This window comes from Staurois parvus, unplaced genomic scaffold, assembly GCF_062004578.1.
Source record: "Staurois parvus isolate SC_StPar_1 unplaced genomic scaffold, SC_StPar_1.0 ptg000456l, whole genome shotgun sequence".
In the NCBI taxonomy this organism is placed as follows: Eukaryota; Metazoa; Chordata; class Amphibia; order Anura; family Ranidae; genus Staurois; species Staurois parvus.
Genome location: NW_028318252.1, coordinates 1,117,734 through 1,144,174, shown reverse-complemented (window position 1 = coordinate 1,144,174; position 26,441 = coordinate 1,117,734). Strand labels below are relative to the sequence as shown.

Sequence of the window (26,441 nt, the reverse complement as noted above, 5' to 3'; positions counted from 1 at the left end):
GGAACTGTCAGACAGAGCGCCGTCACGTCACTACCGGCTACGGATCTACGTCACTTCCGGTCCGCCGCACCGTTACGTCCTGACGCGTTTCGTCATATCCTGATAATGTCACACTTTAACAAAAAATAATAGATGCACATTTTTGTGCAGGTAAAAAATGTGCATTTACTATTTTTTATTCGTAGGAGCCTGGAAAGCATTGCAGGCCTCCTGCAGACTGTCAGTGTAATCTGCCTGCTTGTACGAGCAGACAGTTTTACACCGACGGGAAGAATCAATGAACTACTCATCAGCAGCATGGTAGTTCTTTGAGAATTACAAGCCGACAGCCGCAAAGGCTGTCAGGACTTGTTATCTTCTCATTCACAGAACACTTGTTTTTTTTTTTTGACAGCTAGCGGGGGGAGAATTGTAACATGTTACACCCTGAATATGGGTGTAATGTGTAACATGTTACAAATGTGAACTTATCCTTTAAGGATCTTCATTTTAGACCTGAGACTCTCATTTTCAAACTTCATTGGCTGAAAATAACTTACATTTTTGAAAATAAGGATCCTTTTCCCCAGTTGGCTTTGTGAACTGAGCCTATTAATGCATTCTTCTACACCTATAGTGGCCAGCAGGTACTGGAAGAGCTTCAAACTCATCTTCAGAAGGAGGAGAAGAGACGGGACAAGTGTAAGGAGGATCTGGACAGAATGTCTAAAATTATGGGCACTGCAAAGTCAGGAATGGAGCATCTGGCCAGCAAAGTCCAGCACGTCAAGGCGGTGAGTGTCCTGCCACCTCTAGGGGTGCTATTATTGAACTAATGGAATGTATATATTAAATGAAGCAATTACAGGCAAACAGCTAAATAGCCAGGTAACATATAAATACTACATGTGCACCGTTTTGCCTGCCTATGGATTTGTAATCCTGTTCAGTCAGTTATTTGATTCACCAATAGTGTGACACTTTTTTTCTGATTTCAGTTTGTTTACAGCTTCTTGTGTCACCTGCCTCCTCATTGGCCTATGAGTTGGCATCATCAAAATTAATGGTAAAAATATAATAAAGCAACCCTTGTGCAATTCTGGTGTAAAACGATAAATGAATGAATGAATGAATAGGATAATCTGCTGCCACTAAGTCCTCATATGATCACACCACATATCTAAAAAGCAATATAATAGATAGGACAGCGCTACAGATAATGAATACTAAACGTCCACATAAACGCTAAACAGGAGATAGAAGGGAAACACTGGAAGAAGGGGAGGATCAGAGTCAGGATCAATCAGCATTTTTACACAATGCAGAGGATTAACCCCTTAGGTTCCACACTGAGTATAACCAGCATGCTTTACTGCATATACAGACTGATTGTACTGTTGTGGGTTTAGTAACACTTTAACATTTCCTAAGGCAACCCATTCATTTTGATACAATAGATAGGACAGCGCTACAGATAATGAATACTAAATGGTTACATTACATTAACAGCGCGATTAAAGTTCAGCAGGTCTAACCACCAGGTGAGAGCAGGGGAGGACAGGGGAAGCTTCTCTCTCCATATAATCGGTGAATCGCTTTTCATTGAACATTTGGAGGACCCATACCCAAAGGATGTCCCCATAACCCAGGGACTATAGGGTGAACAGCGCGATTACACCGAAGTTCAGCAGGTCTAACCACCAGGTGAGAGGGTGAAGGGTCCTCACTAGTGGTGATTCCAGTTTTCTGTTTTCTCTGAACACTTCGACGGAAGGGAACCTCTTCATACCTACTGATTGAGACTTTCATTTGAATGTTTCATGTCAATCTGATGAATGGATACATTATTACTATGGTACATTTATATTATTGACTCAGTGGGAATCTTGACACGTACAGAGGATTCGTCATAGAGTTTATGTGGACTTTTAGTATTCATTATCTGTAGGCTGTCCTATCTAAATTATATCAAAATTAATGGGTTGGTGTAGCAAATGTTAAAGTGTTACTAAACCTACAACAGTACAATCAGTCTGTATATGCAGTAACCAGGGGTGGACTGACAACTCATGGGGCCCCCGGGCAATAGGGGATCATGGGGCCCCTGTGTCCTTGCCCAAACTCAAAGCACACCCGAAAAAAGCCTATAAAAAGGTACCAGGGGCATTTCATGGGGCCCCCTACTGACCCCAGGCCCTTGGGCAGTGCCCGAGTGCTCAAATGGTCAGTTCGCCCCTGGCAGTAACGCATGCATGTTATACTCACTGTGGAACCTAAGCGGTTAATCCTCTGCATTGTTTAAAACCGCTGATTGATCCTGACTGATCCTCCCTTCTATCTCCTGATAAGACATATTGTGGAGACATTCTGCACATGCCCAGTTTGGTGTGTATGGCTAGAGAGGTTTTTATTTTTCAAGACCAATCAACACTGTCCAGACAGAGGTAAGGGGCTCTGCATCCTCCTAGAGCACAAAGAAAACTCCTCCTACAAGATTTAACATGTGCTAAGCTGGACGCTGATAGAAGTCACAAGAGAGGTTTTTTTTTCTCTTGGGAGAGTTCATGTGATCAGCACAAGACCAAGCAACACTGTCCAGACAGAGTTCAGGGGTTCTGCATCCTCCTAGAGCACAAAGAAAACTCCTCCTACAAGATTTAACATGTGCTAAGCTGGACACTGATAGAAGTCACAAGAGAGGTTTTTTTTTTTTCTTGGGAGAGTGCATGTGATCAGCACAAGACCAGTCAACACTGTCCAGACAGAGGTCAGGGGTTCTGCATCCTCCTAAAGCACAAAGAAAACTCCTAAAAGATTTAAAATGTGCTCGGCTGGACACTGATAGAAGTCACAAGAGAGGTTTTTTTTTTTCTTGGGAGAGTGCATGTGATCAGCACAAGACCAGTCAACACTGTCCAGACAGAGGTCAGGGGTTCTGCATCCTCCTAGAGCACAAAGAAAACTCCTCCTACAAGATTTAACATGTGCTAAGCTGGACACTGATAGAAGTCACAAGAGAGGTTTTTTTTTCTCTTGGGAGAGTTCATGTGATCAGCACAAGACCAAGCAACACTGTCCAGACAGAGTTCAGGGGTTCTGCATCCTCCTAAAGCACAAAGAAAACTCCTAAAAGATTTAACATGTGCTCGGCTGGACACTGATAGAAGTCACAAGAGAGGTTTTTTTTTTTCTTGGGAGAGTGCATGTGATCAGCACAAGACCAGTCAACACTGTCCAGACAGAGGTCAGGGGTTCTGCATCCTCCTAGAGCACAAAGAAAACTCCTCCTACAAGATTTAACATGTGCTAAGCTGGACACTGATAGAAGTCACAAGAGAGGTTTTTTTTTTTTCTTGGGAGAGTGCATGTGATCAGCACAAGACCAGTCAACACTGTCCAGACAGAGGTCAGGGGTTCTGCATCCTCCTAAAGCACAAAGAAAACTCCTAAAAGATTTAACATGTGCTCGGCTGGACAGTGATAGAAGTCACGAGAGGTTTTTTTTTTTCTTGGGAGAGTGCATGTGATCAGCACAAGACCAATCAACACTGTCCAGATGGAGGTCAGGGGTTCTGCATCCTCCTAAAGCACAAAGAAAACTCCTAAAAGATTAACATGTGCTCGGCTGGACACTGATAGAAGTCACAAGAGAGGTTTTTTTTTTTCTTGGGAGAGTGCATGTGATCAGCACAAGACCAGTCAACACTGTCCAGACAGAGGTCAGGGGTTCTGCATCCTCCTAGAGCACAAATAAAACTCCTCCTACAAGATTTAACATGTGCTAAGCTGGACACTGATAGAAGTCACAAGAGAGGTTTTTTTTTTTCTTGGGAGAGTGCATGTGATCAGCACAAGACCAGTCAACACTGTCCAGACAGAGGTCAGGGGTTCTGCATCCTCCTAAAGCACAAAGAAAACTCCTAAAAGATTTAACATGTGCTCGGCTGGACACTGATAGAAGTCACAAGAGAGGTTTTTTTTTTCTTGGGAGAGTGCATGTGATCAGCACAAGACCAGTCAACACTGTCCAGACAGAGGTCAGGGGTTCTGTATCCTCCTAGAGCACAAAGAAAACTCCTCCTACAAGATTTAACATGTGCTCGGCTGGACACTGATAGAAGTCACAAGAGAGGTTTTTTTTTTCTTGGGACAGTGCATGTGAACAGCACAAGACCAATCAACACTGTCCAGACAGAGGTCAGGGGTTCTGCATCCTCCTAGAGCACAAAGAAAACTCCTCCTACAAGATTTAACATGTGCTCGGCTGGACACTGATAGAAGTCACAAGAGAGGTTTTTTTTTTTTCTTGGGAGAGTGCATGTGATCAGCACAAGACCAGTCAACACTGTCCAGACAGAGGTCAGGGGTTCTGCATCCTCCTAAAGCACAAAGAAAACTCCTAAAAGATTTAACATGTGCTCGGCTGGACAGTGATAGAAGTCACGAGAGGTTTTTTTTTTTCTTGGGAGAGTGCATGTGATCAGCACAAGACCAATCAACACTGTCCAGATGGAGGTCAGGGGTTCTGCATCCTCCTAAAGCACAAAGAAAACTCCTAAAAGATTAACATGTGCTCGGCTGGACACTGATAGAAGTCACAAGAGAGGTTTTTTTTTTTCTTGGGAGAGTGCATGTGATCAGCACAAGACCAGTCAACACTGTCCAGACAGAGGTCAGGGGTTCTGCATCCTCCTAGAGCACAAATAAAACTCCTCCTACAAGATTTAACATGTGCTAAGCTGGACACTGATAGAAGTCACAAGAGAGGTTTTTTTTTTTCTTGGGAGAGTGCATGTGATCAGCACAAGACCAGTCAACACTGTCCAGACAGAGGTCAGGGGTTCTGCATCCTCCTAAAGCACAAAGAAAACTCCTAAAAGATTTAACATGTGCTCGGCTGGACACTGATAGAAGTCACAAGAGAGGTTTTTTTTTTCTTGGGAGAGTGCATGTGATCAGCACAAGACCAGTCAACACTGTCCAGACAGAGGTCAGGGGTTCTGCATCCTCCTAAAGCACAAAGAAAACTCCTAAAAGATTTAACATGTGCTCGGCTGGACACTGATAGAAGTCACAAGAGAGGTTTTTTTTTCTTGGGAGAGTGCATGTGATCAGCACAAGACCAGTCAACACTGTCCAGACAGAGGTCAGGGGTTCTGTATCCTCCTAGAGCACAAAGAAAACTCCTCCTACAAGATTTAACATGTGCTCGGCTGGACACTGATAGAAGTCACAAGAGAGGTTTTTTTTTTCTTGGGAGAGTGCATGTGAACAGCACAAGATCAATCAACACTGTCCAGACAGAGGTCAGGGGTTCTGCATCCTCCTAGAGCACAAAGAAAACTCCTCCTACAAGATTTAACATGTGCTCGGCTGGACACTGATAGAAGTCACGAGAGGTTTTTTTTTTTCTTGGGAGAGTGCATGTGATCAGCACAAGACCAATCAACACTGTCCAGATGGAGGTCAGGGGTTCTGCATCCTCCTAGAGCACAAAGAAAACTTTTCCTACAAGATTTAACATGTGCTCGGCTGGACACTGATAGAAGTCACAAGACTGCTCTAACTGCTGATGAGAAATGGTATTTAGCAGTTTATATTTACTAAAATAATTGCACTTCCATGTTCTGTGTACTGGGGAGACCAGATATAGTGAAGGCAGGGTCCTGGGAGACCGGATATAGTGAATTCAGGTTCCTGGGAGAGTGGATATAGTGAATGCAGGGTCCTGGGTTTAGTGACACTTTAATGTGTATGCAGTAATGGACCGCAACTTATATCAAATTATATATTATTGTCTGAATGGACCCATAACCCCTTATACATTTTTTTAATCAAGATGTATAATGTCCCTTGCTTTGAGAATGAGATGTCTTCTTTATAGACCCCTCATCTGCATTGCTTCGGAACAAATTAAGTACAGACAATACTCGACATTCTCCTTTCCTGTTCACAGTCATTAAGAAACTGATAGCCTTGAACCCAGAAGTGCTCAAAGCAGAGAACTTCCAGGTTCACAGCATAAATGTTCATTTATCCTTCTCTGCTCACCTTCCTGAGAAATTTGCACAGCCTTCTTGGTGCTGATCCCAAGGGTAACCCTTTTTACATAGAATTCCGAGCATGAGTAATGTACAGAATTAACACTATGGACTCATGTACACTGCAGCTGCTAAACTGAAGTTTAGGAGAAGTTGTGCATTTTTTTCAGCAGCCCTGAACTCTCCTTTATGTTTTCCTATGTGTCCATGTACACAGAGTCGTTTACAGCAGCTTACAGGTAGTCGAGGTTCCAGTTGTTTTTTTGAAAGCACAAAAATCGCGTTCAGGAGTAGAGTTTACCGGCGTTTAAAACGCGTGTAAACACATTTATGCACGTTAGCATTTAGATGCGTTTTTGGGCTGGTCCATTTCCAGATGCTGTCCAGAGCCTTTTTTCTTCATCAAACATGCATGCACAGCGTTTTCCATGTATTCAAATGGACCCGGTACACCAATGCAGTCAGCTCCAGGTTTCGCATGCAGGAAAAAATGGTAGAACACGCCGCATTATTTCTGCACAGAACTGTCCAGGAACACTTCAAAACACAGCAGGAAAGCACAAGGAGTGTTGAGTGCATTCCAGAATGCATCCGGAGGCATTACAGCACTATGTAGCTCCTCCCACAGCGCCAAGCATGTTTCACGAGCCACTTTTGCTACAGTTGCAACACCCATCAGAAAGTAGTGCTCTCTCTGCTTCTGCTCTCTCTATTTTTTACAAAATGTCTGAAATAGTTCATTATTTACTATTTTTGGGAAGGTGTCCTAAGGTTATCTTTTAAAAACGCTTCTAAACGCAAACGCGCATAAACGCGATAGCTAAATGCGACTAAGCTGACGTTTTTAACCTACGTTTTCTAGCAGTCAGTTTCCAGCGTTCAGAAACGTTTTTCAAACGCCCCTTGTGCATGAGCCCTAAGGAGGTCAGGGAAAGATCTTCCTACGGAAAACTGCAACAGGGGATCACTGATATAGCTAAATGGGATTAACCCCTTCATGCCGGCTCCTGCCCTTTAATGGTTCCAGAAGCCGGGAGGCGGGGTTTAGGGTCATGTGACCGCCGTGACGCGCCATCACAGCGGTCACATGATCGGGAAAGGTCCCAATCAAAAGAGGAGATCGGGACCTTTCCGCGAGTAGCAGACATGTGTGCTCTCGGCACATATGTCCTTCTTTAATAGAACGCCGCTTGGCGTCTAGGCCCAGACACCAGGAGGCCGCACATTTGTGTGTGGCCGGCGTGAAAAGGTTAAGATGGCCAAGACCATAACTATTTAAATAGTATAAATACTAAACAATGTTTTTCTTTTTTTTATCATAAATCATGAATTCAGGAAACAATGAATGTGAAAAGCATAACATGGCAGCGTCCTTAAAACTGGTATTCCTGGCAGTAATGCCGCAGACTTGCAAGGCAGTGTCAGAAATAGTTGCTCCAGATGTCTGGCTGTCAGTTTTACTGCCGGGTGCTTCATTAGCTGCTGTTAGCGCTCCTGATACATAGAATGAATCACTGCCTCTTCTGGTTCTCTGTTGGGCTGAGCTGTCAATTTGAGCAGCAAGAAAAAGGAGATTCAGCCCCCCCACCCACCCATCACTACAGCTGGCACCACAGCACCCTGTAGCACCACTGCACCTAAGGCTCCATGCACACGGGGCGTTTTAATAACGCCGGTAACAATAGCTGTGTAAAGTCGTGTTAAAAATGTGAGATTTTCAGCGTTTTTGTATTAGCGTTTTGCCGCGGTTTTTCACGCTTGCATTTTAGTTGACCACAAAAAAAAAATTTTGTAGTAAAAAAACGCTGGTTTGTTGCGATTTACTGTGTTTTACTGCATTTTTCAGCGTTAGAGCGTTTTTACAGCTAAAAAACTCCTCTAGAAACCCACTAGTTCTGGGTTTTTTTTCCAGCCAAAAAATGTTGATTACAGTCTACAGTATGTGTGTATGGACACATAGGATAACACGCCGGGGATGGACACATAGGATAACACGCTGGGGATGGACACATAGGATAACACGCTGGGGATGGACACATAGGATAACATGCCGGGGATGGACACATAGGATAACACGCCGGGGATGGACACATAGGATAACACGCTGGGGATGGACACATAGGATAACACGCTGGGGATGGACACATAGGATAACATGCCGGGGATGGACACATAGGATAACACGCCGGGGATGGACACATAGGATAACACGCCAGGGAGGGACACATAGGATAACATGCCGGGGATGGACACGTAGGATAACATGCCGGGGATGGACACATAGGATAACACGCCGGGGATGGACACATAAGATAACACGCTGGGGATGGACACATAGGATAACACGCCGGGGATGGACACATAGGATAACACGCCGGGGAGGGACACATAGGATAACATGCCGGGGATGGACACATAGGATAACATGCTGGGGATGGACACATAGGATAACATGCCGGGGATGGACACATAGGAGAACATGCCGGGGATGGACACATAGGATAACATGCTGGGGATGGACACGTAGGATAACATGCCGGGGATGGACACATAGGATAACACGCCGGGGAGGGACACATAGGATAACATGCCGGGGATGGACACATAGGATAACATGCCGGGGATGGGCACATAGGATAACACGCCGGGGAGGGACACATAGGATAACACGCCGGGGATGGACACATAGGATAACACGACGGGGATGGACACATAGGATAACACGCTGGGGATGGACACATAGGATAACACGCTGGGGATGGACACATAAGATAACACGCTGGGGATGGACACATAGGATAACACGCCAGGGATGGACACATAGGATAACACGCCGGGGATGGACACATAGGATAACATGCCGGGGATGGACACATAAGATAACACGCCGGGGATGGACACGTAGGATAACATGCCGGGGATGGACACATAGGATAACATGCTGGGGATGGACACATAGGATAACACGCTGGGGATGGACACATAGGATAACATGCCGGGGATGGACACATAGGATAACACGCCGGGGATGGACACATAGGATAACACGCCAGGGAGGGACACATAGGATAACATGCCGGGGATGGACACGTAGGATAACATGCCGGGGATGGACACATAGGATAACATGCCGGGGATGGACACATAAGATAACACGCCGGGGATGGACACGTAGGATAACATGCCGGGGATGGACACATAGGATAACATGCTGGGGATGGACACATAGGATAACACGCCAGGGATGGACACATAGGAGAACATGCCGGGGATGGACACATAGGAGAACATGCCGGGGATGGACACACAGGGTAACACGCCGGGGATGGACACACAGGATAACACGCCGGGGATGGACACATTGGATAACATGCCGGGGATGGACACATAGGAGAACATGCCGGGGATGGACACATTGGATAACATGCCGGGGATGGACACATAGGAGAACATGCCGGGGATGGACACATAGGAGAACACGCCGGGGATGGACACATAGGAGAACATGCCGGGGATGGACACATAGGAGAACATGCCGGGGATGGACACACAGGATAACACGCCGGGGATGGACACACAGGATAACACGCCGGGGATGGACACATTGGATAACATGCCGGGGATGGACACATAGGAGAATATGCCGGGGATGGACACATTGGATAACATGCCGGGGATGGACACATAGGAGAACATGCCGGGGATGGACACATAGGAGAACACGCCGGGGATGGACACATAGGAGAACATGCCGGGGATGGACACACAGGATAACACGCCGGGGATGGACACACAGGATAACACGCCGGGGATGGACACACAGGATAACACGCCGGGGATGGACACACAGGATAACACGCCGGGGATGGACACATTGGATAACACGCCGGGGATGGACACATTGGAGAACATGCCGGGGATGGACACATTGGAGAACATGCTGGGGGGTTTACTGGCTGTAGAAAAAAATGTCAAATACCAAAAACAGCCGCTGTAAAAACATCCCGTGTGCAGGAGGACTAAAGCTGAACTCCAAGTACCAAAAACTCATTTAAATATATTCCTGGCCATACACGATGTAAATCTACTCTGAGCGCACCAAAGGCCTTCGCACACCAAGATTCAAATACAAATTGCATGGCTCCTGTGGACAATGGGGCTATTTACTAAAACTGGAGAGTGCAAAATCTGCTGCAGCTCTGCATAGTAACCAATCAGCTTCCAGGTTTTAGGGTTCATGTACACTGCGGCTGATAAACTCACGTTTAGGAACTTTTCTGCATTTTTTTCAGCAGCCCCTGAACTCTCCCTCATATTCTCCTATGTGTCCATGTACACTATGTTGTTTACAGGCAGTTGAGTTTACAGTTGTTTTTTTGAATGCACCAAACTTGTGTTCAGGAGTAGATTTTATCAGCATTTCAAATGCCAAATGCTTGTAAACGTATGTAAACGCATTTAACCGCGTTTGCATTTAGAAGCGTTTTTTTAACTGTTCCATGACCAGATGCTGCCCAGAGCCTTTTTTCATCATCAGAAATGCATGCAAAGTGTTTTCCATGTATTCAAATGGACTCGGTACACCAGCGCAGTCAGTTCCATGTATTCAAATGGACTCGGTACACCAGCGCAGTCAGTTCCATGTATTCAAATGGACTCGGTACACCAGCGCAGTCAGTTCCAGGTTTTGCGTGAAGGAAAAAAATGGTAGAATGCGCTGCATTATGCTCATGATGGGATCCATAGTGAAGGCAACCAGAAAAGACAGGTCATCTCAAACATACTACACTCTCTGCTTCTGCTCTCTCTATTTCTCCTAAAATGTTTGAAATAGTTAATTTTTGACTATTTTTCAGTGCATTCTGGGCATTTTGGAAGGTCTCCTGAAGTTATCTTAAAAAAACGCACATAAACGCGGTATGCAAACGCAGCTAACAGACGTTTTTTAACCTACGTTTTCCAGCAGTCAGTTTCCATCGTTCAGAAGAGTTTTCCAAATTCCCCGTCTACATGGAGCCTTATTGTCAAAGCTTAACTGAACAAGCTGATTGGCTGATTGGCTGCCATGCACAGCGCCACCAGATTGTAAGTGCGCCAGTTTTAGTAAATCTAAATGTGTGCTTATCCCAAAGTTCAACCCATTAAGCAGGAATTTCCCAAAATTCAAACTGTGAATGACCAGCATAACGGTTAGAATTTGGAAAAATCCAAATCCATATTAACCACCGCCCACCATATAGTAATATGAGGGGTGCAAGGTGGTTCTCTCGTTCTGGGATGACGTCCTCCCATTCTCACTGCGCATGCGCGGCTCAGGGAGCGCGCAGCGTGGCGATCGGCGGTGCGCTGTGTTCTTCGGACACAGCGGATCACCGATCACGGAAAGAGCCGAAGATGTCGGCTCGGTCATGTGATCAGCTGTGTCCAATCACAGCTGATCACATGTAAACAGGGAAATGCCGGTTATCGGCATTTCTCTCCCCACGAGCTGTCACGCTGACAGAGGAGAGCCGGTAATCAGCATTCCTCGGAGGGGACATGTACACTGATCATCAGGGCACTGATGATCAATGTAGCCCCAGCAGTGCCACCTGTCAGTGTCCGCCAGTGCCCATCAGTGCCACATACTGCCTACCAGTGCACATCAATGCCACATATCAGTGCCCATCTGAGCTGCCTTTCAGTGTCACCCATCAGTGCCAGTCAGTGCCACCTATCAATGCCAATCAGTGCCAGTCAGTGCCACCTATCAGTGCCAGTCAGTGCTGCCTATCAGTGTGCATCAGTGCCGCCTGTCAGTGCCTGTCAGTGCCGCCTAACAGCGCCAGTCAGTGCCGCCTATCAGTGCTGCCTATCAGTGCTGCCTTTCAGCGCCCATCAGTGATGCCTGTCAATGCCCATCAGTGCCACCTACCAGTGCCTCCTCATCAGTGCCCATCAGTGCAACCTATCAGTGTCCATCAGTGCAGCCTATCAGTGCCCATCAGTGCAGCCTCATTAGTGCACATCAGTGCAGCCTCATTAGTGCACATCAGTGAAGGAGAAAAATCACTTATTTACAAAATTTTATAACAAAAACTAAGAAAAAACATTTTTTTTTCAACATTTTCAGTGGTTTTTGGTTTGTTTAAGAAAAAATAAAAAACCCCGAGGTGATTAAATACCACCAAAATAAAGCTCTATTTGTCACAAAAAAATGATAAAAATTTCATATGGGTACGGTGTTGTATGACTGCGCAATTGTCATTCAAAGTGCAACAGCGCTGAAAGCTGGAAATTGGCCTGGACAGGAAGGGGGTAGAAGTGCCCGGGGGGCAGGAAGGGGGTAGAAGTGCCCGGGGGGCAGGAAGGGGGTAGAAGTGCCCGGTAGGTGAGGGGTTAATAACACAACATTACCACCTTGAGGTTTCTTGAATTTCGATTCTACACTTGTATACATGGAGAGGCTGCAGCAGACACTTAAATTGCCACATAAAGTGCTGGGAGGATTACATGAAGGAAAAATGAAGGCTTTGTTACAGCAGAATACCCCCCCCCCTAACCTTTATAGGTAAGAAAGCTGTCATTTTACAGGCGGTTGCCGTGGTCCTGCTCCTGTGTCCAGCTATGGCATGAAAAGTCAGTTGAGAGCTCCCATAGGCACACTGGTGACAGTTATCAGCACAGGTATGATTTGAATGTTACTGGCTGAACCTGCTCATTTGCATATCTTTGCAAAGGATTCTGGGAAATGGGTTTTGCCACCTCAGGATTGATGAAATCTGAATTATTTGTGTTTTTAGATGGTTTATAGAGCCAGAAATATTTGGAAGTGAACATACAAGCCAAAAGAAAGATTTTAATGTTAAATTCAAATTTGACTCTCCATAGCTTGATATTTTGGTAGTTCGGGCGGTTTAAAAAGACTCGAAGCTTACTGAGCAGATGGAGAGGTTGGGAAAGCTCAACGGACACCAAGTGAAGGATCTCTCTGGGGCTGAATCAGTGACACTGATGTGAAGATTCCTCTGAGGGGAAGTTCATTGATACTGATGGAGGATCTCTCTGAAAGAAGTTCAGTGATTACTGACAGGAGTGATACATAAAGGATCGCTCAGGGGGAGTTCAGTGATACGGACAATGAGGATCTCTCTGGGGAAGTTCAATGATACTGACAAAGAGGATGTCACAGAGAAGTTCAGTGACACTGAGGGCGGGCAATACAAACTTCTCTGAGCCCCATCCCAGAACACTTGGAAGTTGAGCGTTGTTCCCTGCCTCTCTTTTTTAGGTGTTTTTGCATTGCAGACCCCTCCCCTGTTATCTCACATATAGGTTCTTATTATTATAGCCACCCTAACTCCTTCCACAGTTCTTACACTACATAGACAGTAATATACCGAAACGTGCGGATTGTTCCCGATTGGTGCGTTGTTACTTTGTGGAACGTTTCGCCGAATGGTTCACGAAATATCGCGTTTTTTGTGGTGAAATTTTCCCATAGAAATGAATGGCGCAACTAGAGTGGGAGCTGACAAAAGCTAGAGTGTGGAAGGAAAAATCAGGACATGATTTGTAAACTGCCATCACTCCCTCATTTTCAAGCCCACCTACACATATCTTATATCAAAACGTTCAGCTGTCCCGGCTGTCACTAAAAATGTTCACGGCTAAGCCATACTCCTGATAGTTTTCATAATATGACCATTTGTTTGCAACTCACGCCGCCCATTGACTTTCATTGAAACTTCACTCGCAGCCACCTGAAATTTGAAGGGCCATTTCTAAACTACGACTGTGCCTTCATTTTTAATATTTCAGAGACATATTATACATCAACATGTAGGTCTGGGTCGTGTGAGTCTCACAATATAAAGCTCTTTGCTGTAGGATTTATACTTTTAAAACTACAACCGTTTGAAGATGGCAACCGCCAGTGAAGTGAGCAAGTTGGAGCAGTTTGTTTATAAAAGCCCCTCTCAGCTTGTTCTGACTGAGTGAGTTGCCATAGCAACCGAAGGGGAGTCACCAGGAAGCAGAGTGACCAAAGCTACAGTGTGAACTGCAAAATAAAAGTTCAAATGCATTTCTTCAAGCTTGCCATGTGCACTGTTTACATTTCATCAATCACTTGGTTAGTGTTGGAGGCAAGAACACTTCACACAATTTCCCCAGAAATTGTAGATTTTCTAGTTATTATTATTATACAGGATTTATATATTATTATTATACAGGATTTATATATTATTATTATTATACAGGATTTATATATTATTATTATACAGGATTTATATATTATTATTATTATACAGGATTTATATAGCGCCAACAGTTTGCTCAGCACTTTACAATATAACGGGAGACAATACAGCAACAATAGAGTTCTATACAAGAGGGATAGGAGGGCCCTGATCCTTGGAGCTTACAATCTAGGAGGGAGGGGCTAGTGGTACAAATGGTAATAACTGTGGGGGATGGACTGGTAGGAGGAGTAGAAGATTCCAGTATTAGCTGAGGGCAGGATAGGCTTCCCTGAAGAGAGAGGTTTTCAGAAATCGCCTAAAAGTGGGCAGAGTAGGCGATAGTCTGATAAATTGGGGTAGAGAGTTCCAGAGGATGGGGGAAGCTGTGGAGAAGTTCTGGAGACGAGCATGGGAGGAGGAGACAATTGAAAGTGTTGTTTAGGTTTGACCTCATATTATATGGTTATATTATATAGTTTTTGGAAAATCTAAATCTAAATCTCTGCCAATCCCTCCACTGGCTTCCAATTGCAAAACACTAACACTGACATATAAAGCCATTCATAACACTGCCCCAAATTACATTACCGATCTTGTCTCTAAATACCACCCAAACCGTACTCTCTGTTCCTTGCAAGACCACCTACTGTCTAGCTCCCTTGTCTCCTCCTCCCATGCTCCTCTCCAGGATTTCTCAAGGGCTTCACCCATCCTCTGGAACTGCCTACCCCAATCTATCAGGCTATCGCCTACTCTGCTCACTTTTAGGTGCACTCTGAAAACCCATCTCTTCAGGGAAGCCTATTCTGACCCCAGCTAATCCTGGAATCCTCTACTCTTCCTACCACTCCATCCCCCACAGCTAATTACCTTTTGTACCACTAGCCCCTCCCTCCTAGATTGTAAGCTCCCAGGATCAGGGCCCTCCTAACCCTCTTGTATTGAACTGTATTGTTACTGTACTGTCTCCCTCCATAATGTAAAGCGCTGAGCAAACTGTCGGCGCTATATAAGTCTTGTATAATAATAAAGCAATTTTCTAAAAAAAATTGTATAGTGTATGGCCAGCCTAAGAAGCCGATTGATTACTGCGCACAGCTGCACCAGATTCAGAGTGCTCCAGTTTTAGTAAATCTATCCCATGGAGTCCGCCCCGTGTGAAAGGGGCCTAACAGTGTATCTGTCTGATAAGTACCTCCTGTATATGTGTGTCTCCTGTTTATAAACTGGAGCAATGGAAAGCGTCTTTTATTTCCTATAGTAACCAACCAAATCCACACAGTCATGTGTCTGGTGCATATTAGAAAATGCCGATTTTGGTTGGTCACTATACACAGCACAAGGTCAGTTGCTTTGAACACCAACATTTATGTCATACGTTTTCCGAGCAGACAAACGTCTTATCTAGATTTGTGCTTACACAACAAAACATGACTTCAGAAGCTTGGCTCTGCGCCCTTCACATGAGCCAGTACAGTGACCCGAGGCTCAAACACCAGACAATCTCTACAAATGCTGTCATGAGGTGCCTGCAGATTTATAGGGAACCTGGAGCCCTTTATGGTTGGGTGTCTATTGGTGTTTTAGTGTTCTTATGCTAATTAAAGAACCAGCAATCACCCATCATAGTTTGCTAGCGACTATTGATTGCACGCTACACATAGAGAGTAATAGAATGTAGCATGTAGAAGCAACTAATCACTATAGATCAGGGGCGGACTGACAACTCATGGGGCCCCCGGGCAATAGGGGATCATGGGGCCCCTGTGTTCTTGCCCAAACTCAAAAAAGCCTATGAAAACGGTACCAGGGGCATCTCATGGGGCCCCCTACTGACCCCGGGCCCTCGGGCAGTGCCCGAGTTTCCAAATGGTCAGTCCGCCCCTGCTATAGATCACACAATGCTATAAATGATTGTGCTTCAAGTCGCCACATTTATCATCGAGTGAAATTCCATCTATTTTGCACATTGGCCTGATTCCGACACGTCCCATCAGGGGGTTGTTATGGTGCTCCCTAGTTGCCCTTGGTTCCTGGCAGGGGCAGACTGACAACTCATGGGGCCCTCAGGCAATAGGGGATCATGGGGCCCCCAGGCAATAGGGGATCATGGGGCTCCTGTGTCCTTGCCCAAACTCAAAATAGCCTATGAAAAAGGTACCAGGGGCATCTCATGGGGCCCCCTTTTGACCCCTGGCCCTCGGGCAGTGCCCGAGTTTCCAAATGGTCAGTCCGCCCCTGGTTCCTGGTGATCTACATCTGACCACTCTTGCTTTCTTGGATGGTGCATTCCGCCGGACCTGGATCCATGTCTCTCATCCCGCATGCCATTTATTTTACACATTGCTCTGACACGTTATTAAACTTTCCTTGTCTTTATGCCCCCTGAAGAAGATCTAAAACGTGGAATGATCGAAACGCGTCGGAATAATGTTTTCTTCCTATTTGAGTGGTCTTTGACCTTGTGCAAAGAGTCTTTTTGTAAAGATTACTGTCGGAGCGATCCTTTAGAAAATTATCTATTTTATATAAAATATGTGTATGTAATAAAGCTGATAATCTTTTTCATTTCAGGTTGCAAAGCAACAAAATATGATTATTTTAGAGAGGTGATTCTTTTCTATAGTTACATAGTTAGTCTGGCTGAAAAAAGACAAAAGTCCATCCGATTCAACCATAGAAAAAAAAAAAGTTATAATCCTATACCCACAGTTGATCCAGAGGAAGGCAAAAAAACCCAGCAAAGCACAATCCAATTTGCACCTGCTGGGAAAAAAGTCCTTCCTGATCCCCCGAGAGGCAATAATGTCTTTTTTGATATATGTGTAATTTCTAAATTCCCATTGGGGGGGGTCTTCTGCTGCACTGTACATTTGATAGACTCTTAACCCTTTCCAGCCCAGTCCTGCTTCACAATAAAAAGTTCTGAACACCAGGGGGCAGGAAAGATCAGCCGATCAAGTAACCAGGGTGATTGGCTGTCACAGTGGTCACATGATCGGGAGCAGGTATCGCCAGTTGCCAACCATTAGCGGGCACCAAGAGCTGTCTTTCCCAGCTTGGTCTCCCACTGGCCACCCAGTGATGCATTGAAGCCTACCATTTTTCTGTCCCACATCAGTGTTAGGTGGTTGTGAAGGGGTTAAAGATGAACCTAAGGCAAACAGCTAAATGCACAGGGGAAATGCATCTAAGTTTCATTCTCACAGTCTTACCTATGAATAGGGGCACCCATGTGAATGAGGGCTAAGGACTTGTGATTACCTGCCATAGGACTTGTAATTTTGTTCATACAGTTGTGAGATTTACACAGCTTTGCCAAACAGCACAGTCCGGTCTAGCAGGGTAGAAGACTGCAGCTCAGTAACACTTAGTTACATAGTTAGTCTGGCTGAAAGAAGACAAAAGTCCATCCAGTTCAACCATTAAAAAAAAAAAAAAGTTATAATCCTATACCCACAGTTGATCCAGAGGAAGGCAACCAAAACCAGCAAAGCATGATCCAATTTGCTCCTGCTGGGAACAAAATTCCTTCCTGATCCCCCGAGAGGCCCTTTTCACATGGCGAAGACTCCATATTGATCAGCAGATCTGTCCGCTAATCCCCTGCTGATCAGAGCAGAGCGGGTGGATGACAGCTCCATGTCCGCTCAGTTAATGCAGAGCAGACACAAACAGAGCCCGTTCTGCTGTATGGGAAGCTGGGAGTAAACGAACTCCGCTGTCTGTTTACACTCATCCGCCCTCTGATCCGATCCGCTTCAGTGGAGGAGGACAGATCCCCTTCTGTTTTGTTTTTGGGGACCGGATCAGATCGGAGGTAGGCAAGTGTAAGTGGGCACAAGTCCATATACATCCACTGGTCCATGTAGGTGAATGGACTGTCCTATCAGGTCCACCTGAAAACTGACAGTTGGGCTCTTCGTGTGAAAGGGGCCTTACAGGTTTTCTCCCTCCCCCAGCCTATGAAAGGAGAAGCACCTGATTGATGAACTTACAACTGCTTGCGTTTAAAAAACACATTTCACGATATATTAATGAACACAGAGCTGCATTATTTTTTTTAAACAATAAAAAAAATATATAAAAATTATTATATATCACTCCAAAGTATTAAAATAAAATATATATATGAAATTATACATCCCATTCCAAATAGGTGAAAAAATATTAAAAAAATCTCTGAAAGTCCTCTTTCCAAAGAAATGAAACGTGCTTCCACCAAAGATAGTGCTCAAAAAATATACCGCACTCACCAGATACTGGTGAAAAAAATGCCTTTATGGTTTTTTGGGATCCTAGACCCAGTCAGTAAGCCTCCAGATCTCCACTCCAATCCAGAGTATATCCAACCTCCAGGATCACCAGACTCCACCACTCTCCAAGAACACTGAGGGGCTTATTCTGGGGACTAATCTACTGATAAGAAGCTGGTGTTTCTGTATGGTGGAGGAATCACAAAGAGTCACAAAGAAGTATATCTGGTTCTATATGCATATTCTGGAAACAAGCCCCTCAATGTTCTTGGAGAGTGGAGACCGGTGATCCTGGAGGTTGGAGGTTGGCTATACTTTGGTGGAGTGGAGATCTGGAGGCTTACTGACTGGGTCTAGGATCCCAAAAAAACCCTAAAGGCGTTTTTTTTCACCAGGATCTGGTGAGTGCGGTATATTTTTTGAGCACTATCTTTGGTGGAAGCACGTTTCATTTCTTTGGAAAGAGGACTTTCATAGATTTTTTTTTATATTTTTTCACCTATTTGGAGTGGGACTTATAATTTAATATATATATTTTATTTTAATACTTTGGACTGATATAGAATAATTTTTTTAATATATATACATTTTTTTGCGCTGTTTTTATTGTTTAAAAAAATTTTTTTTTGGTGTGGGTTTGCACTGATGAGCAGCAGCATTTATTTGTATATTTAATTTGTTTAATTTTGGCACTGGTGATTTATGTTTAAAACAGAGATGCATTAATTTGTGTCTTCAGCTGTACATCTTCATCTCTTATCCCTAAAAAAAACCTCTCCCATTCACAGTTGGGTTAAATTATGTGAAAGTCAAGAGATCTGCAATAACATCTTCTCTGTCATCTCCCAGCCAAGGAGTCATTTCCCCGCCAGGGACCTGTCTCCCCAGTCGGATGAGTACATACTGGACCTCCTGGAAACCACAGAGAAGAAGCTGCAAAAACTCTTAGAGGAGCTGGATGGCCAGGATGTTGCAGCCGTCCTCAAACAGATGGAGGAAGAAGAGGTGAGCGTCTTGGGAAACAAGGAGTGTCTCCTGCAGCTCACAATGTTCACATCTCTTCTTACCTATAACATATTTGCTGTGCACCTTCTCTGCTGTATTAAATTACCTCCATTTCTGCCTTTTCATAATTCCTAATGTCGCTTTGTCATTGTGTTTAGGCCTGGACTGATAATCTGGGAATTGTGGCTAATGCATGTTGTTGGTCTTTTGGGACATTTTAGGGACTGTTGCCTTAACCACTTCAAGTCAGGACCAGGGGCGGACTGACAACTCATGGGGCCCCCGGGCAATAAGGGATCATGGGGCCCCTGTGTCCTTGCCCAAACTCAAAAAAAGCCTATGAAAAAGGTACCAGGGGCATCTCATGGGGCCCCCTACTGACCCCGGGCCCTCGGGCAGTGCCCGAGTTTCCCAATGGTCAGTCCGCCCCTGGTCTGGACACTTTCACCCCCTTCCTGTCCAGGCCAGTTTTCAGCTTTCAGCACTATCACACTTTGAATGACAATTGCGCGGTCATGCAACACTGCACCCATATGAATTTTTTTGTATTTTTTTGAGACAGATAAAACTTTTTTTGGTGGTATTTATTCACCGCTGGGATTTTAATTTTTTTGCTATATAAATGAAAAAGTCCAAAAATTTTGAAAAAAAAGTGTTTTTCTTATAAAATATTGAAAATAAATAATATTTCTTCATAAATCTTGGCCAAAATGTATTCGGCTATCTTTTTAGTAAAAAAAAAATAAAAATAACCCAAATTAGTTTATAACCAAAATTATAATTTTTCAAAAAATGTTTTATATTATTATTATTTTTTTTTTTTTACATTCCACCACCCTGGTGACACTGTACTACTTGTGGGGGGTGATGAAGATTTTTTTTTTTTTTTTACACTGATTGCTTTTACATCTATAAAGGTTGTAAAAGCAATAATTGCTCCCCTTTTTCTGGCTGCATTCTTGCAGCCATTGATAAATACTGTGTGAGCTGTGATTGGTCACAGCTTGTCACAACGTACAAGGCTGTTGTGAATAGCCGTCTACCATGTGACCTCTGTGATCATTCACAGATTTCACACGTAGTAAGCAATGATGTCAGGAAGTGACATCTTGTTTACTACTGTTCCTGTGATCACGGATTGGCCAATCGGTGATCACATGAATCGGGACCTCACACAGAGGTCCCGCACAGCGATCGGATCACAGCACAGTGAGCGCGCACAGGCAGTTAATGCGGAAGCCATTTATAAACGGCCGCCTGCTCCTGCACTGCTCCTGTCCCGCGGGTTATGTACATGGTCCAGATGGGAAGTGGTTAAAGAAGAATTATGGGTAAATTTATGGTTTAAAATTTTATATAACTCTTCAGGGGATCAAGTACATGTAGTACTTGTCCCCATTCTGACTGGGGGCCTTGTTGTCCCAAAAACGCACCTCTATATGCCCCCCTTCTGTAAGCTGCTTGTGCAGGGGCGGACTGACAACTCATGGGGCCCCCGGGCAATAGGGGATCATGGGGCCCCTGTGTCCTTGCCCAAACTCAAAAAAGCCTATGAAAAAGGTACCAGGGCATCTTATGGGGCCCCCTACTGACCCCGGGCCCTCGGGCAGTGCCCGAGTTTCTAAATGGTCAGTCCGCCCCTGTGCTTGTGTATTCATTATAGTAAAAGACCACTTAGAGCTGTGGCTCTGTGTAAAATATCAGCCGCTGTCCTGTGTGAAGTAAAAGCAGCAGCAGACACATTACACAGAGCTGCAGCTCTGAGAGATCTTTTACTATTATGAATGAACAAGCAGTGTTGATCATTCATTCATAACAGTGACAGATGCCTCAGTGCTGTGAGATCCTTCGGTCTGGCTGTGTATTGATAAAAGCAGCTGCTGGTGGACACACAGTGCCATTCGCTGTGTGATTTTGTTTTTGAATGGCAAAGCTGATCTCCAGAGTGGCCCCTGCTGCCAGGGACCAGATCTGTCAATCACATATCCCTCTCCTTTCCAGAAGTTTTGTCAGACAGGAGGGGGAAACCTGTCAGACCATGCTTCTCAGAAACTATGGGACGGATTTGAATGGGACCAAGGGTTATATGCACTTGTCCCCTGGGGTGTTAAATAACATTCAAACATTCGAGGAGATTTACTAAAACTGGTGCACACAGAATCTGGTGCAACTGTGCATAGTAGCCGATCAGCTTGTAACTTCGGCTTGTTCAATCAAACTTTGCAAATAAAACCTGGAAGCTGATGCTTACTATGCACAGATGCACCAGATTCTGGGTGCACCAATTTTAGTAAATTCCCCCCGTTGTGTTCAGCCCATGGACACACGCGTTACATAGTTAGTCTGGCTGAAAAAAGACAAAAGTCCATCCAATTCAACCATAGAGTATGGACATTAAAGAGGAACTTCAGTTTGTTTTACAAGGGCCTGGAGTCCAGCGATGTCTTCCTGCATCCAGTTCATCTAACTGTTCCAAGTCCCTTGCGCCGCCATTTTGAATATGGTAGCCGACCGTGGCTTCCTGAGGAACCACATCCGGCTCCCCACTGCGCATGCATGAGCTTGTGTAGCGCTTTGTGAATAGGGGAGGCGGTGAGGCAAGAGATGTCAATCTCACCTAGGCGAGAAATGAGGAAGTGGGAGCAGGGGCTGATAAAAATTGGTTTTCGTTCCACCCCCTTTTTGAGTGCAGTTCCACTTTAATATATTTACATATTCTTGAGGAACAGTAAAAGAGCTTTAAAGTAGTTTTAAAGGCTTAAGGTTTTTTTCATGCATTGTATGCATGAAGGTAAAAAAAACCTCTGTGCAGCATACTTCCCATCCCCCCTAATACTCACCTAAGCCTCCTCTCGATCCAGCGATGTCCACTGCAGTCTCGGCTATCTCCTCTTTGACTGAGACAGAAGTGGCAGCCAGCAGCTCTCACTGCTGTCAACTACAGCCAGTGAGCCAATGAGAAGAGAGAGGGGGTGAGACCGAGCCATAGCTCCATGTGTGCATGGACACACGGAGCAGCAGCTAAGGAATGCGCATGCTCGGGTTCCCCATAGCAAGTTTCTTGCTGTGAGGGCACCCGGCAGGAGGGAGGGGCCAGTAGCGCCAGCGGGGGACCCAAGAAGAGGAGGATCCGGGCTGCTTTGTGCAAAGCCACTGCACACATCAGGTAAGTAAAGACATGTTTGTTATTTTTTTTTTACAAATTTAAGCCTTTAGAATCACTTTAAAATAAGCCCTCACTGACCTCTTTAGCTGCTTGTATTGTGAAGTAATTCATCCTCAAACACCACAACAAAGTTAGTCTGTTTTTAACACCTGCTGCGTGTTTACATTAGAAGTGAAATGGAGCAAGAAATACAGTATATGTGTGCACCTGTTATGTTTACTGTATTTAGGGGATATTTATCATTTGTATGTTCATATTTGTAGCCCTTATGAAGAAGCAGTGTTTTGGCACCCCAACCATGAAATATTTATGTAATGGTACACATTCTGGGTACCCACTGGGATGGAGTCCTGGGTACCCACTGGGATGGAGTCCTGTTTTATGTGAGCAGCTTTACCAGAGCCAGTGAACTTAAAAAAAATAGTGTCCCCCATACCTTCTTTAAAAACTAAGTATTTACAGTAGGTACCAGCACCTCTGGGAGTTATCTTTTTGGAGGACATGAGAAGACTGACATACTGCCAAGATTCTGAAGCAATAGAAATAGGAAAAAAGTTTTCAGTGCCTGTGTTGTTAAATTTGAAGATGAATTTATCCAAGATACCTATAGCTAAACAGGTGAATTATGGCTTGTTTTAAAGTGTTTTTCCTCCTCCTTCAGAATCTGTAAATCATTTTATCGTCCCTAGTCTGGGCACAGGTTCATTTGCATACATTTACTGTATGTTGCGATCCTGCTTTTTTTTAGCTCGTTTGATATTGACCCTCCCCACGTTTTCATGTCACGGCTGATTTATATGCTGAGAATTTTGTGTACAAATATCCACTGGAGTCACTCTAAACTTCTTGTAACTGTAGTGCAGAGTGTCCTCTGTAGTCCTTACTAGGAAGGGCAGATTAAAAAGGATGATGAGGGCATCAGTGAAGGCAGTATGGTATCTTCATAGGTGTTTGTTTATTTGTATCAGAAAAGCGTACTGCTCAGTCAGTTGGCTGACCTGCATGTTAGTAAGCTCTTCTGGGGAGGAAAGTAATGCGATGGCTCAGGGTTCTTTGTAAATGTTGAAAATTAACAAAATAAATGCATATGTACATTAAGACAACCTTGTTATCTCTTCCTAAGTCTATGTTTTATCACCAGTTCCAGGCCAAGATAGAGGGCAAACTTCCAGCCCACAACGTACGCATCTCACTTCCAGCTCCCACCAAGCAGGATTCATTTGAAGGTAAGGAGCAATTTATAGATATTTTACCGCTGTGTCCAGGGGCGGACTGACAACTCATGGGGCCCCCGGCCAATAGGGGATCATGGGGCCCCTGTGTCCTCGCCCACACTCAAACCACACCCAAAAAAGCCTATGAAAGGTACCAGGGACATCTCATGGGGCCCCCTGCTGACCCTGGGCCCTCGGGCACTGCCAGAGTTCCCCAATGGTCAGTCCGCCCCTGGATGTGTCTTACCCTATCCAACGTAAACAGAATAGATACAGTAGTCATAGGTCTCTCACAATAGATAAGTCAGGTATGGGAGCATGCTCCTGTATCTTCAGAAGATCACTGACAAGATCTTCCTATCGGTGCACATCTCCTCTATTCAGTCATGTAGCGAGTCCCATTCTTCTTGCTGTACCTTCTTTAAAAGAAATGGAAGAATCTAGCAGGAAATGTGAGATCTGGTATTCTAGCCCTGAGGAAGTGAGGAAATGTAGGAGCCCAGATGGACAAATCTTGCCATTGAAGTCTACTTTACAAATAAGATGTCTGTGGGTAAGTCAATCCACTGGCATAGGTGATCTTAGCCTTTATTTGCTCTCCCCTATCTACTCAACCTCCACCTTGCCACTTTTTCATTTTGGAAATATGGTGCTTGTACCTTCTTTAAAAGAAATTGAAGAATCTAGCAGGAAATGTGAGATCTGGTATTCTAGCCCTGAGGAAGTGAGGAAATGTAGGAGCCCAGATGGACAACTCTTGCAATTGAAGTCTACTTTACAAAGATGTCTGTGGGTAAGTCAATCCACTGGCATAGGTGATCTTACCCTTTATATATCCTCCCCTATCTGCTCAACCTCCACCCTGCCACTTTTTCATTTTGGAAATATGGTGCTTGTACCTTCTTTAAAAGAAATTGAAGAATCTAGCAGGAAATGTGAGATCTGGTATTCTAGCCCTGAGGAAGTGAGGAAATGTAGGAGCCCAGATGAACAACTCTTGCAATTGAAGTCTACTTTACAAAGATGTCTGTGGGTAAGTCAATCCACTGGCATAGGTGATCTTACCCTTTATTTGCCCTCCCCTATCTGCTCAACCTCCACCCTGCCACTTTTTCATTTTGGAAATATGGTGCTTGCTCCTGGGTAAGGCAGGTGAACATATTCCCAGATTCCAGGGACAGTCTTTTTGTAGTTCTCAGAGAGGGAAGTTGAACAACACTACGAAAAGGCTTCGGAGTCTCAGCACAGCGGATTGCATAAGCCTTGGGGTTAAAGGTATATGAAGTGGACTTTTACACTTTAGCAGAGTTGCGGTGTTTCCAGGGTTGAATTAGCAGTCCCCTGATTTTAGATATTCATGTTAATTTTTAATAGCTACCAGCCAATTTACTGAGCATTGGCAATCAAGCTGTAGATAGCTGCTACTTACTAATCACCAGAATAAGACATCTTTGATGTAATATGAAACAAACACCCGATACTGATTCCTGTCCTATCCCCTCTATCAACAGATGAAGAAGACAGTGGAGAGGATGAAGGTGATGTGGTGACCAGAGCTGCTTTGAAGAGACAATCTCAACAGATTATAGAATCCAAGACCAAGAGAAAATCCCGTCCCAAGAAGAAAAAGGGGAAGCAATAAAGTTAGCAACAAAACCGAATAAAAACCGGAATGTCCTACCTATCATTAAAGTTATAGTTACCTACCTGGCTTGGCATATATATTGCTTACTTTTTTAGGCTTTAAAAAGGGCTTTGAATTTTCAAGTTGTTAACAGCATGAATATGCAGGTAGTTTCCAGAGAGGGGGCTTCCTTGAGTACTGACTTGGGGATAGAATGTCAATGGCTAGCTGACCCCCCTCCTAACTCTCTGTTGGGCTGTACACCAAACCTGAATTTCCTTGTAGTCTTGCTTGTTATGAATAGCAGGTTCCCCCATGTCCACATCTGACCCTCTGTATGCATCCTCTAAACCAAGGGGTCTCTAAACTTTGCCGTTTGAGGGCCACATCATAAATTTTACAAATATTTGCAGGCTGAAAAAATCCTCTTCAGGATCCCGATTTCATCAAGGTCCCTATCAGTGTGCCTCTTACATCAGAATCCCCTCTTACATCAGGGTCCCCATCAGAGTTCCCCTTACATCAGGGTCCCCATCTCTCCTTACATTAGAGGTGAAGACCATAGGCAGCCTCTGCTGACCCTAATCTTCATTCTGTACTCACTGTGGATACACCACTGACCCTAGCTGGGGGTCCAGTAAAGTAGCATCCAGTTGTGGCATCCAGGATGTAGCTTGGAGACTCCTGCTCTAAACACTTTTTTATTTTTATTGTAATCATGGATTATCTTCTTGCCTACTGGCCATGGTGCCACCCAATGTGGCTTACATTTTGGTTAGTAGGAGGAGGCCATTCCAGTGAACAGCCAAGAGTAGGGTGAATGTAGAAGAACGGGGTGGGAAATCTGGTTTGCACTTGTTCCCCAAGTTTTGAAGATGTAGGGGCACCATATAATGGACACGTAGACAACTTGATGTGCCTACTCAGGTATTGG

At 44.6% G+C, this 26,441-nt stretch overlaps 1 protein-coding gene across 1 annotated transcript in view; it reads left to right on the top strand.

The window, feature by feature from the left end:
• Positions 1-25,589, top strand: part of ODAD3 (outer dynein arm docking complex subunit 3) — a 58,966-nt gene extending 33,377 nt beyond the window's left edge. Inside the window, exons 12-15 of the mRNA XM_089688840.1 lie at positions 617-773; positions 19,348-19,503; positions 23,811-23,895; positions 25,395-25,589. Of these exons, the coding sequence (XP_089544966.1) occupies positions 617-773; positions 19,348-19,503; positions 23,811-23,895; positions 25,395-25,525 (529 nt within the window). The 3' untranslated portion in view covers positions 25,526-25,589. The remainder of the gene's footprint in view (positions 1-616; positions 774-19,347; positions 19,504-23,810; positions 23,896-25,394) is intronic.
• Positions 25,590-26,441: the final 852 nt, after the last annotated feature.